Source organism: Molothrus aeneus, chromosome 7 (assembly GCF_037042795.1).
Source record: "Molothrus aeneus isolate 106 chromosome 7, BPBGC_Maene_1.0, whole genome shotgun sequence".
Taxonomy (NCBI): Eukaryota; Metazoa; Chordata; class Aves; order Passeriformes; family Icteridae; genus Molothrus; species Molothrus aeneus.
Genome location: NC_089652.1, coordinates 34,967,501 through 34,981,300, shown reverse-complemented (window position 1 = coordinate 34,981,300; position 13,800 = coordinate 34,967,501). Strand labels below are relative to the sequence as shown.

General features: G+C 39.2%; 1 protein-coding gene across 1 annotated transcript in view; it reads right to left on the bottom strand.

Moving 5' to 3' along the window:
• ARHGAP15 (Rho GTPase activating protein 15) overlaps positions 1 to 13,800 on the bottom strand; it is a 320,905-nt gene that overhangs the window by 16,812 nt on the left and 290,293 nt on the right. Inside the window, exon 13 of the mRNA XM_066553615.1 lies at positions 6,640 to 6,745. Within this exon, the coding sequence (XP_066409712.1) occupies positions 6,640 to 6,745 (106 nt within the window). The remainder of the gene's footprint in view (positions 1 to 6,639; positions 6,746 to 13,800) is intronic.

The following is a 13,800-nucleotide window of genomic DNA, read 5'->3' as shown; positions in this document are numbered from 1 at the left end:
TGTTATTTGCTGATACACCAGTTCAGTACTTGGTAGCATTGAAAAGTACCGAGTGCAATTATTTGCCTGACTGTTATGAAAATCAGGGTTTATATTTTTAAATACAGTTGTGGAAATCGGAAATAGATGGAAGCAAGGGGTGAAAATGTGGCTTTAATTACTCATCATGCTTCTCATTAAAAGCACTAAGCAGCAAGGTATTCTTTGGGGAAGAGCTAACTTTGTAAACTTTCTTATTCCTCAAAGAGCAAGATTTGGCATGACTGCAAAACCCTCAGTAGCAGGTCACCCCGACCCCAAAAGGTCCAAAATCAAAATGCTCAAAGATGCTCTGAGAGACTGGATTTTTTTTTTTTTTTTGCCCTGAACCCAAAATCTACTATTACTCCTGTCCTGTGCACACTTGTGCCTGGTGCATATTTTCTTGTGTCCACTTACTTCCAAAGGGTGAGTTTAGTAGACTCATGTGTGCTTAACAGAGAGGAAAAGGGTTTAATTCTTCTCCTTCCCCCAAAATGAGCCCTGGGAAGCTGTGGTAAATGGGATGGGTGTTGGCATTGACCCAGCTCCTTTGTAAAACTCTTCCATAGTTGAAACTGAGAAAAGCGCATGCGCAAAAGCATATCTCAATACATATTTGTCCTTCTCAAGTTAAAAGATGGTTACATCATTTCATAAAAATGCTACAATGCCAGTGAGGTATACCTGAGTTTTTTAGGTAACTGGTCTGCCCTCCTGCAGGAGGTTGTTTCTCCTCCTCACATTTCCAGTAGCTGCTCCCCCAAAGCTTGCAGGAGCATAGTTAAACTTTCCTCCCTGCTGCTGTCCTATGGCTGAAAACCAAAACCTGCTCATGAGTTGCCTGATTATAAAGAAAGTTCTTGATTCAGGAAATAATTTCAACAAATAGTCTTTCTTGTGTTTTCATTTAAGGGCTTCTGTACCTTTCAAAATTTGGGCATTTTTCCTGAGGGAAAACTTAAGTGCCCATTCCAATTTTGGGTTGTAGGTCTTCTACAGGTTCACTAAGGTTTCCCAAAGAGATATTTTTTTTGTAAAGTAATTCCATTTTGGGGATTGTTTTTAGTTTTCAGTATCTTTTACCTTTATTATTATTATTATTATTATTATTATTATTATTATTATTATTATTATTATTATTATTATTATTATTATTATTATTATTATTATTATTATTATTATTATTATTATTATTATTTTTCTTAATAGAAAACTTGCACAGTTCTCAGCGTAATCTGTTCTTTTGCTGTGTGAGAAAAGGGCTCTCCTGAGCCTACATTTATTACATGAGCCTGCCTGAAAACTGCTGATATGACACGTAGTTTAGCAAGTGAAAATCACATATGTTTGTTACATCTTTCCTCCACCAACTTTGGAGGGAAAAAAAAAGTTTCCAGGCATGCCATACAGCATTATTATATGCTGTACTTTAACTTAATTTTCTTGTTTTCCCTCAGAATTCTGGGTACTGCTGCTGGATTTGTCATCACATTGTCATTTTGTCCTGGTGTGCAGGCTACTGTGGGCTGCTGGCTTTGCATGGCTCTGCTTTATTTTCCTTTTAATTTATTTTTTCATTTTCTTTTGCTCCTTACTTTTTAATAGGTAGAAACAAGTCTGCTTAGTTGTATATAGTTTGGAAAAACTTTGGCCTTTCAGAATGTTGCTGCCAACGGTTGTCAGGTTTGAGGTGGGGGCATTATTCCTCTCCACTGTTTGTAAAGATTGGATTTTTTTTTCCTGTTCACAGACCTATGAACAGGGGGGAAATTTGGTTTTTTTTTGTCAAAACAGCTGAAGATTAATACCTGTGACTTTTGTTAGATCATATATTAATATCGGTGGGTTTTTCTTAGATATATAGTTCTACCCTTGATGAGGAGCAACTTCCCAGTGAAAATCAATGCAAACAATTAATAGTAAGAATGAAGAATTTGGGCAGAGGGGGAAGACAATCAGGAAGAAAATCATCATTCTCCCTCTGAAAGGGCAGAAAGCTTGGATGGCATCTGAAAATTACTTGCCCTGCTATGTAGAGTGTGGGAAAAATGGAGCAAAATAAATGGAGTTTCTTGGATTCAAAGGTGAATTAAAACAAATCAGCTCCTGCCTGGACAAGCCAGCCAGATAGGGCACATTAACAGATCCACGTGATAAACCAAGAGGCAACTGCAGAGCTCCCCAGACAACTTGCCTGAAGTGGCTGCCAAGGAGGCAGATGCTGCTGCTGGAAGAATATCTTCCACAGTTGGGCATCTGGGTTCTGCGCTTCCACGTAAGGCACAGGGATGGGAGCTGGCCCCTGCCTTCCCCTTTAATTATTTCAACATCCCTTTTATAGTTTTGTAAATAACACACATTATCCTGCCTTTGTGCAAGGAAATCAGGAGCGAGGAGAGGGGTTTTTGTCCCTAACACCTCCCCTTGCAGGGGTGTCCACACGGATGGGTACAGCCAGACCGGAGCTTGGCTGCCCTGCGCTCCAGCCCGGTCAGATGTGACACAGCTCGGGTCTGGGAGTCGCAGAGCTGCCTCGTGGTGGCACGGAGCTCAACCTAATAAGCAGAGCAGGCTGAGATTCATTAATTTAACATTAATAAGCACAGCTCATGAGCTCAGGCACAGTGCTGTGTAACGCAGGCACACAGCTCCTGCAGGAGAGCGGCGTCCGCCCTCGCCAGCTCGGAGCGCAGCGCTGAGGACACAGCCAGGGTGTTCCTCCTCCCTGCTGCATTTTGATGAGGGAGGAATGAGAAGGTTTGTAGTCACTGGAGAAGCTTCTGTGCAAATAAAAAAAAAAAAATCCCATCCAGGTTTTTAAATTGTGTTGCTGGTTTATGCTGAGACTTTAAGTCATTTAAACTTCTCGTGCCTCGGTTTCCCAATGGGTGTGTAACAGCCACCTCAAGATGTTGTGGTGAAAGCAGGTCATAAAATGCATAGAGTGAGATTCTCCTTCTGCCTAACTTGTATTACAATTCTGTGAGTAAATTATTTGGTACATATATAATGGTTTCTCAGATAGGGATGCGTTGTGCTCGGTTCATGTTTGTGCAGCGAGACAAAGCAAGGTTTCTGCATCATTTGATGTCTTGTGTGCACCCAAAAACTGGGACCAGAAAGGTGCATCAGTTTTAGCTGGTACCTGTGATTGGCTCACTTTGTTTGGGAGTAAAAGTCAGATGTGAGTAAGGAAGAGGAAAGAGGAGATCTGTGGATCTGGTGTATGGGGCAGAAATATATGGGCTGTACAGAGCAAGCAAATATTCTCTAAACATGTTAGAGTAGAACAGGCTGTTTTCTGTACCCCTTTATTCAGGAAAATCTCTACTCAGGTTGGGTTTTTGTTGTTTCTTTCCTGTGAAATGTCTATTTCTTTGGTTTGCTCATCTTTGGGAAGAAGTATGAATAGCCTAATAGTAGTTGTGCTCAATTATTTCCAGCATGAGTCATAATGGAATTCCTTATGGAATTAGACTGACAGAGCTATGTGATATGTCTGTTCAGCCCCATATTTTGTCTATTTTGCTTTTAAGTAGAAGAGATTTCATGGAAAGATGAACAGGAATGTCAGCAGGTTGTGGTGTTTCCTATCAAATGCAAAAAAACCTTGAAAGAACAGGTACTGCAGACACAACTTTGCTTTTAATCTACCTCCTGTGGGCTGCATACACTGCACTGTGACTTCTTGCAGCTTCAGAGAGCTTGGTTGTAGAGAGATATATGGCACAGGAGTTAATCCCTGCTGCCAGGCCTTTCTCACAGACTCTCTCATCACCTGCTTTGTCTGGGTTTCTAAGGAGGACCCTTCTGAAGTGCATTTCTCACTGTTATTTCTGCTGGATCTCAACCTGCTCCTGCAGACTGGATTGCTGCAGAATGGCTTAGGATAAGGCAAAGGTTGGATTCTCGTGCTGAGTGTCAGTGAGACAGATGCTCTCACATGCTGAACAGAAGTCACAGGCTTGGACAGCCCCATGGTCCAGGTCTGTATAGCCCTGTTCTGTCTGTCTGACAGGAAAGAAAGGAGTAGGAGAAAGGTAGAAGAAAGAGGGGGAATGCCATGGAACCAGCACAGCTGAAATCCCTCATCTTCTCCCCATCAGAAACCCTTCAAGACCAGTTCAACTCTGGGCAAGAACACCCATCTCAACCAGCAAATACAGAAACTGCAGTAATATGCCTCAAATAAAGCCACTTTAGTTATTTTTCTAACTAACCAGAAACTTTTGAAACTCCTGTAATTTGCCCTGAAAAAGGCCTGTGATCAAAGGGAGTGGTGCAAGTCCGTGCTGAGGGACATTGACACTTCTCTTCTGAAGAGTGTCCCCCAAATTAATATAACTCTACATTTTGTAACCTCTGCAAACTAGTCATGTTTCCTAGACTGATTCAAACATGCATTGTCTGTATTTGCATAATATAAGCATCATATCATTACTGAAAATACAAGTACACTACTTCATTCTCATTTATGGAGCCATGAGATCATTCAGACTGACCCCTGTCTTTAGCATCAGCAAGTTCAAGAGAAGGTTTTAGTTTTTGAGGGGATATTTTTGTGTTTTCCATATCTATTTTACTGTTGCTTCCATATCAATGGAGCAAAGCTTATGGGATAGCCCTATCTTTTCCTGAGGATGTGTTTGAGGCAGAGAAGAAGATTGACCTTCTTCAGAGAGACTCAGACAATTGCTTCCCTAATGCTTAAACCCCCAAATGGCTCCAGTGTCACATCTTCCTGCCTTCCATCACTCTGTGCCACTGTGTTGCCTCAGTGTACCTCTGCTTTAGGAACTATTGGTGTGTTATTTCCTCTATTTTAGCAGTTTTATTTTTCCTTTTGTTTTCTTTTCTCCAAAAATACCAGCAATGTGGGTCCAGTTTCGCCAGTTATTCTACACATCCACAGCAGGAAACAATTGCTGTCCCAAATAGATTATGCTCTAAAAAGCCAAGGCAGACAAAGGAAGTATTATCATCATTTTGTAAACAAGGAACCAAGGCACAGGGAGATTAAATGATTTACCCAAGGTCACCCAGAACATCCGGTCAAAGCCAAGAACTGAACCCACGTCTCCCGAGTCTCAATCAAGTGATTTAACTATGAGATCAAAGACTTATTGTGTATACCTGATATCTCTCCCCTAAGACACGGCAACAAAACTTTTTCAGGTTAAGATCAATGCCACACAGAGTGCAGTAAATTTCGTATATGGCATATCTGTGCTGACAGCGTGTACCCACTCCTTGCACTCATGTTCTTCCCAGGAAATAATTTCCCTTATTATTCTTCCATTGCCAGCAATAAATTATCATCCTTCTCTAGATAACCTGCTGAAGGAGAGAATGTGTGCACACAGTGCATCAAATGAACACACAGCTAACTGTTTTTCTGCAAGGCCAAACTCAGTCATTTTATGGACTGCTTAAAATCCTTCCATGCTTAAAGGAAATGGGGACATTCCCACAGCTATATGAACTTCATTTTGCCATTTCAGCTGGAAGCTGCAAAACAAGATAAAGGATCTACATCTCTTACATGCACATGCCAAGAAATGATTGCTATAAAGGCATCATTCATTATAAGCTCAGAGTGGTCTTTGATTTGGAGCCTTTATCACTCCCTCACTGGGGTCAGTACATCGTTCCTGGGATGAAATACTCCTCTGTGCCTTGATGGGGCCCAGAACCTCATGTCCCTTCAGTTTTAGGGGTAGTTTGGCTGAAAAAATGACTGTAGAAAACAGCACTGGCAGTGCCAACAGCAAGGAGGAACAGGATCACAGGACCCTGCCCTTCCCACATCCCTACCCTGAGGTCTCCCTGGCCATCCTGCAGGTCAAAAGCTCTGGTGGGTGTCTGAGTGAGCCATGTCAGCTACGGACACCTTTGCTGTTAATGCCATGAAGCACAAGAAGAAAACCTGAGGTGAATGTAACACCCTAGGCTGATTTTTTGGGTTGATGTCTCTTGCAGACGCAGCACAATGAGTGTGGAAACCCCAGGGTAATGATGAGGGACAACCTCACAGGGTTGTTTTTCTGCCTCTGTGGTATCTCAGCAACATTAGGAGAGCAAAGGTGCCCTTCCAAATATTTCCTCAGCATTTCTTAGGTGTTCTGTGTTGTCCCAAGCTCCTTGTGAGGGACAAGAGCACTTGCTATATTTTCTTGAGTGAGGTTGTGTCTGACCTCAACACAGCACATGGACAGTACAGGTGATTGAACAGCAGGGACCTCAGTGTTGAAAACATGACCATCCAAAAGGCCATTCCTGGAGAAATTCCATCAAACTGGGTGAACGCAATCTGGAACATGTTGCATTTGCCCAGTTCAATGCACCTGTAACATGGTAATCCCAATGGTTTTAGCTGCATTGAAGGAAACAGAATTGTCCTACTTTCTACTCGAGTTAAAATTTGGGATTTTGCTTAGACATCTTGATTTCTTGTGCAGGAATAGGATAGACATAGATACCATAAATAAATGCTTAGTTTTGCCAAATAATATAATTATCTTTGGTATTTTGGATGACTCTTCCAATAGGATTAGGACAACACATACCGATTCCTTTTTTTTGAAATTACTGATTTGTCAGTACCACGGTTCTACTTACTTCTGTAGATGCTCAAACAGGATTTTCATCGTGTCATAGTTGGGTCTAGGGAGCTTCTTTACCAGGCTTCTTATGCATTTGATGCGAGTGACGTTGTCTTGGATTTCTAAAGGAAAAAAAAATGAAAATAACCATTTGAGTGCCACCTTTGGACATGGCTTTGCACAGTGCCATAGCTGGTACCTTACAAGAAAAGTCATCATGAATACATGGTTAAAACCAGAATATTTCATACCTTCTTTCACCTTAACAGAGAACAAAAGTAGTTTACAAAGATTAAAAATTATCTGTTAATCTTAAGAAAGCATTTTCTGGTTTACGGAAAAAATTTTTTTTACTTTCAAGTTTTTTTATTAGACTGATAGACCATCTTCCTTAGATAATGTACCTCCAAGAAGTAAGAGACACACATTTTAAATGGAATTATCCTCTGGAATTATATTTGCCCAGTGATGCAGCTTTTGTGATAGATGCACTTTCTATGTAATTCTTGTTGTCCTTTTTTATTCATCATAATTAAATCCAGTATATTTATGAATCTGTCTTTACCACCCCATCATATTTGGAAACATAAAATTTACTATTGTTTTTAGTAGTCCAACCTTGTAAAAAATTATTTCAAAAATCTATTCCACTGTAGCTATTTTCTCATAATACCCCACAACTGGAATTTATGCAAGAAAAAAAAAGTGTTTCAAACTTAAAATTAGCAATAAAGAATGCAGCACAAAGGACTTTAATCTCTTCTTTGGGGTGATAAGAACAGTTCTGCCATTTCTGCTAAGGTATGCCTTCCTGTTTTACCATAATTCATAGTTTTGTGGGAAAGGTTTGGCTGATATTTTCATCGATTTGTCTAAGATGTTGCAACTAAAGCAAAGTCATGTACAACTGTTCTTCTTACATTTAGGAACAGATTAGATAAGGTACCAGTAGGTCTGACATAGGGAAAACATCTTGCATGTTACATGCCCTAGATAACCTGAGAACACTTTTCTGATCTTATCATCTATGATTTAATTATCACCTATCATTCTTCGTATATGTTCCTCTTTAATATTCATATTACCCTAGCACTCAGAGATCTCAATCAGGATTAAATCCCAGTTGCAGTAGGTGCTGCATAAGCATACGTGGTGATTAGTGACTTGATTTAAAGGTTTCACCAAAAAAAAGTTTCATGTTAAAATTTTCCTGCAATCAAGCTTAATTTAAAAATTAAAATTACTAGGATAATATTCTTTCCTCAGCATGTGTTGCTAGTTCCTGCTGAGATTAATACTTCATACCCACAGATATAGATGTTTATACTGAAATTGTTTTTAATTTTAACAATCATGTAGACATGGAAGACAAAGACCTAAAAGTGGGCGGTGCATAGGTATTAGTTTCCAGTAAAAAAACCCAAACTTTCTTATGGACTTAATCTATAGGAAGTCAAACAATTGACAATAGTGATAATGAAGTTAAACACAAATGAAGAGCACACTTTCTGTGTATTTCTCTCTTGTTTTGGTTTGACCTGCAAAAAGCCTTAACTTCTGAACAGCAAAACCTCCCTCAGCCTTGCAGTGCAGTCATCCCTGGATGTTTTCTGCCACAAGCCATTACTACTGTTCAGTTTTGTTCTCTGGGTGAACTGCCCAGTGGAAATAGGTCTGAAGCTACAAATGAAAATGATATGAAATTTGGAGAAGTTAATTTGTTATAGGAAGGAAGTTAAAATTCTCTGGGCTGTTTATTTGTGCTGCTTGGTGTGCACAAAAAAAATTACAGAATCATTTGGTTTTGAAAAGTCCTCCATGATCCAAGTCCAACCTTTACCACAGCACTGCCAAGTCCACCACCAAACCATGTCCTTGGGTGATACATCCACATGGCTTTTAAATCCCTTCAGGGATGGGGACTCACCCACTGCTCTGTTCCAATGCTTATAAATCCTTTTAATGAAGAAATTTTTCCTAATTCCCAACCTAAACCTCTCCTGGCGCTATCTGAGGCCATTTCCTTTCAATCTGTGACTTGTTACCTGGGAGAAGAGACCAACGTCTACCTTGCTGCAACCTCCTGTCAGCTTGTTGCAGAGGGGGACTAAGGTCCCTCCTGAATCTCCTTTTCCCCAGGCTAAACACATCCAGCTCCCTCAGCTGCTCCTCATCAGACTTGAGCCCAAGCCCCTTTCCCAGTCCCATTGCCCTTCTCTGGACATGCTGTGCCATCACAAGACATGCTATGGTCTCACTAGATTAGTTATATTTATATTACCTGTATATATATGTAATTTATATTATTTATAAGTACATATTTTATTTATATTTATATTTATATTTACATATTATATTTATATTTACATATTATATTTATATTTATATTTATATTTATATTTATATTTATATTTATATTTATATTTATAGTTACAGTTATAGTTTTAGTTATAGCTATAGTTATTTATATTTATATTTGGGCTGCCTTGCCTCTCCTGCAACTCCACAGATAAAGTTTCTCAAGTAGTTTAATTTTTAATTCTGGTTTGGTTTTTTTTTTTTGTTTTGTTTTGTTTTTTCCTGATAATTCCCTGATCTTGAGTGGAACTGAGACACTGAGGCAGGGATAAGCACAGTGGAAGGAAGGGCTCACTCTTTGTCTGTTGCAGAACATTTACAGGGAAGTGTTGTACAGTGAAACTTTATCGTGTTCTCTTGACGGAAGTGTTTCTGCTCTGTGTTGATTAACACAGATAGGGAACCACATCCCTGCACCCTCTGCTGCTCACGGAGGCTGCAATTCTTTGTGAGGTGTATTTGTAAAAGTGCTAAAATAGCCCTCCCCCAATATTAATTTATAAAAAAATTATTTATTGAGAGAATGGCAAGGATAAAAAGCTTTGCTTTAGGGCTTACTGTACCAAAGTCATCAGTATTGGAACATAGGGGATATTTAGGTAGGCAATAAAGCACAAAAGCCATAGAAATTTTGCATAAACTTATGTTGTGCATCAGCCTTTTTGTTAATTGTTAGTCTATTGTAAAAGAAGAAAAACCAGGCAACATGTGGTAACTTTAGTCAGCATTTCTGAACTGGGAATGATAAACACCTCTGCCTGGCTCTGGCATTTATCAGTACTGAGATATTATTACCACATAGAGTCACAGCATGGTTACTGTTATCATCAAAAAAAAAGAGCCAGCTAATCTTAATGGTTTGTAAAGCCGTTACCTGCACTGGTCTGACATTTATCATGATCATTTTACCACATGAGTCCTACATTGCAAAGGTATTTTATCTGGAAGGGACATCACTATGAATTATTATTTGCAGCTAGGTAGAAAATTGTATGTTGTAGATACCTTTTCTCATTATAAATCACAGTCACATTTCACCATTTCCCACACAAAGCTGCTGAGCCCAGGCTTTTTGCCATAACACTTAGTCTTGCTCCCTTTTATAGTTCCATGAAAATATTGGGTATTCTTTCATTAAAATGGTTGATATTGGTGGGTTTTTTTAAATGCTCTATACACGCTTGATTTTTCTCTAGTATAAAAGAATTTGTTTTTCCACTTGAGAAGCTGAACAGGATAAACTGTTCATTTTTTTTATTAAAGCTTACTCTCACTTCAGTTTTTGTGGCTGGGCTTGTCTTTACTCTTGACCTTGTTGATGGAATATTTAACAGATCAGATGCAAGATCTTATGTTTCATTTGCAATACCTATGTATTTGCTTTATTTCTGTAATGCCTTCCATTCTACATTCCTAGCAATTTTTCCCTTTCAGATCCCTGAGTAGAAAGATTTTTTTTTTTGTTTTTCTCTTTACCTTGAACAAGTGCAGGGAGAAAATCCTTAAACATGGGTTTTTAAAAATAGGTGGGGAAAAAGTTATCCCCTTTCCCTGTGCTGTATCATGAAGCCCAGCAGTGCAGGGTGAAAAGGAAGGAAAACACTCTGAACAGCTGTTACATTCTCCAGCTAAGTCTAGAAAAGGAAGCAGAGCAATTGTGATAAAAATAAACAATATTGGTTTTAATTACATTCTTTTTATTGTAAGAATTGGTGAAAATCTGAGGGGAAAAAAATCTTTTTGGAAAGTTAGACTCTCTTTTCCCCATGAAAATTTTGGAAGGGAAAGTCATCATAATCACATATATCAAATAAAGAATGAGAGGAAGGTTAATCCTCTTTGCATTTTCTGGGGAAATTTTGGGAGACATAGGGGATAATTTCAGCAGATCAGGATACTCTGAAGTGAATCACAGATGGTTTCACCGTGTAAAAGAATCATAGAAAATATATTTAGAATTTAGGTTACTCTCTTTAAAAATAGGGCTGGCTCCCTTTAACAGAGCAAAACCGTGGGGATGCTCTCTTGTTTATATCTAAATGAAGAATGCATTGAAAAAAAGCCCTCTTACTATTATATAAGCCCTTTTGTAAATGAGCTTTGGATAAACATTTGGGCACAGAAGAAAACATGACGTGTCTCTAACATTAACAGTGGCTGGGTAAAAATGAATGAAGAAAGTAACCTTTAGCACTTGTGCCCATAAAGAATACTTAAGAGAATCCCACCGAATGTTTCTTTTAATCATTAATTTTAAATGGACATAGATGTTTACAACAAGCCACTTTGTTTCAGAACAGGAAGTCCAGGGTTTATCTCCAATAACTCACGTTGGCTAGGAAGGGATGGATGTCTCTAACCTGACGTGCATTCATTATTTTGTAAGGTACTGGGGTCTGACCCGTGACCCTCCTCAGACCTGCTGCATTATTCACGTCTGATTTACTTTGTATAGTTTTACTATAGCACCCATTTCCCTTTTTCCAGGCATTTCAGTGGCTTGTGCATGTTTAATGTTAAATGGCATTTATGCTTCACATTAATGCCTAATTTTATCACAAGCCATGCTTTCTTTTTATGCTTTCGAGCCTCACGGCTGAACTGCTGAAAAAAACCCAGTGATTTATGATCCTGCATAAAATATCAAACTATTGATCTGCCACCTTTTGTTGTTGTTGGCTTTTTAGGCATGGTTTTCCCTGATTTTCTTACAGGCTCTTCTCACCTTGTTCTGTTATTTTGGATAAGATTTCTGCTGTGGTTAAAACGTCACACACTGTTGCTACAGCAAAATCTGCCTGCCAAGAGTTTTTCCAACAATTCTCAACTGATTCAGCTGCCGAGAGAAAGACTGGTCTTGTCTGGGGCTTTTTTTTTTGGTTTTTATTTTTTTGGGGGGTTGTTTATTTCATTCTTTTTATATATTTTTTAATCGGAACGGGGTGGTTTAGGTGGATTTTCGAGTGCTAATGAAATTGTGAGACTTATGGCGCTGGCTACAGCCAGCCAGAGTGTGGGCAGACGCTCTGTGAGCTTCCCCACTGTGCTGCTGTGCAAGCATCCCTGCTGTTATGTTTGCTATAGTTTTAATGTCTGTGAAAAATTCCTGATGCAACTAAATTATGTTCTGCCCTCTTGTTTGTATAAATAAACACCCGACTTAGCCAATTCATCTCGCTCTTGCCCATTTTAGAAGCTTGCTTTGTCACACAATGCTTAACCCCGGTCCTTGATGGCTTTGGTGTTATCAGGGAACGAAAACTTGCTTAAAAGAGAGCACACTGTTGGCTTAATTTTTTTTTTTTTTTTAAACACATCAACTGCCCAAAACTCTGCTTTTGTTTGGTAAGTCTTCATATTCTGGCAGTCATGCTGGCTAAGATACACAGGTGTTAATGTATTAATAGATAAATCACTTATTCATACAACTTTTAATGTCAGGATATTTTAATGTTACAGCATGCAACATAAAAGTCCCAATTTTAATCACTCGCCATACACTGTGGCAATCCTCTATTGCAGACATATTGTAAAATATTTTCTTGGTTTTTAAAAAAAAAAATCTATAAGAAGTGTTGAAACTAACTAATATTAGCTATAAAGAAAATAAGCAATTTGTGATCCGAATTGATCTACTTTTTATTCATGCCTCAGAATTAGTTGCTGAAAAAGAAAATGAGAATTGTTGAAACCGCTCTATCTGGGCAATTGATAAATTCATCCTGTGTAATATAAAGTGGAATTTGCAATGAATATTCATACAACTTTTGTGATCCACTAGCAAGACCCAAGACAATGAGTTTGCAACTCAATCCCATTTAACAAAAATATATGTGGAATTAATGGGAAGAAACAGCACTTAGAAAAGTTAAACTTTAATGTATCGAACTCCAGGTGCCAGAGTTTGAGGGAAATAACCAATAATAGTCATTTTTTACATATTTGATGGGACTGATTATACAATGTGCAACTCTAAATGGCTTATAGCACATTGTAGCATGGTTCCATCCCATTGGCTACAGTAGGGTGCAGGCAGATGGATGACAGTGACAAGGAGAGAAGTGCTTTTGCTTAGCCGTGCGTTAAGATGCCATCCAGAAGCTCTGTGCACTGCAGACACTTCATTAGGATGCCAGGATAATGGTAAACTACCACTCAGAGTGACACCCCATTTCCTGCTTACTGAGCTCTCCAACCTCGGCAGATGTCAACAATCTCACAGTGCTACAGAGCAGACCTAACTTTCCAGGCACTTTGACTCCAATTTTTTTCCCTTAACAGTGCCATACATTACATGCAATATGTAACAGCAAGTACCAAACAGAAAACAAAATTTGCAGCCCTAATTATAACAAAGCAGCATCTGACTTAGGTCCTGCATGCCCAGCGTACATACAACCAGTTAGGCAGCAGCGGAGAGGAATGAACCTTGTCAGTCGATTTTGGGGGTTAATTAGATTTAGGACTTTGCTAAAGGATAGTCTGATCCAGGCTGAAATGATTGTGTTTCACCTCTGAGTTCTACCGTGCAAAGGGAAAACGTGCCGAGCTCTTTTCCTGGTTTTTCATGCACTGTGAGAGCCTCGTGCGGGGTTTTCTGAGCAGAAAGAGCAGACTTGAGCATCTGGACGGGGTGATATTTTCTCTGCAAATGCACAACTCGAGGCTGTAACGTACCTCCCCAACAGCAGTTAAAGCCAGAAGAGAGGCTGCGCTGCCATGCTTGACCTGCACTCCTTTCCAAACACAAATAGTTGCTCACACTTCCAAGAAAAATGTCTTCAAAGGCAAAACCAGCATACACCCATCCAATTTATAA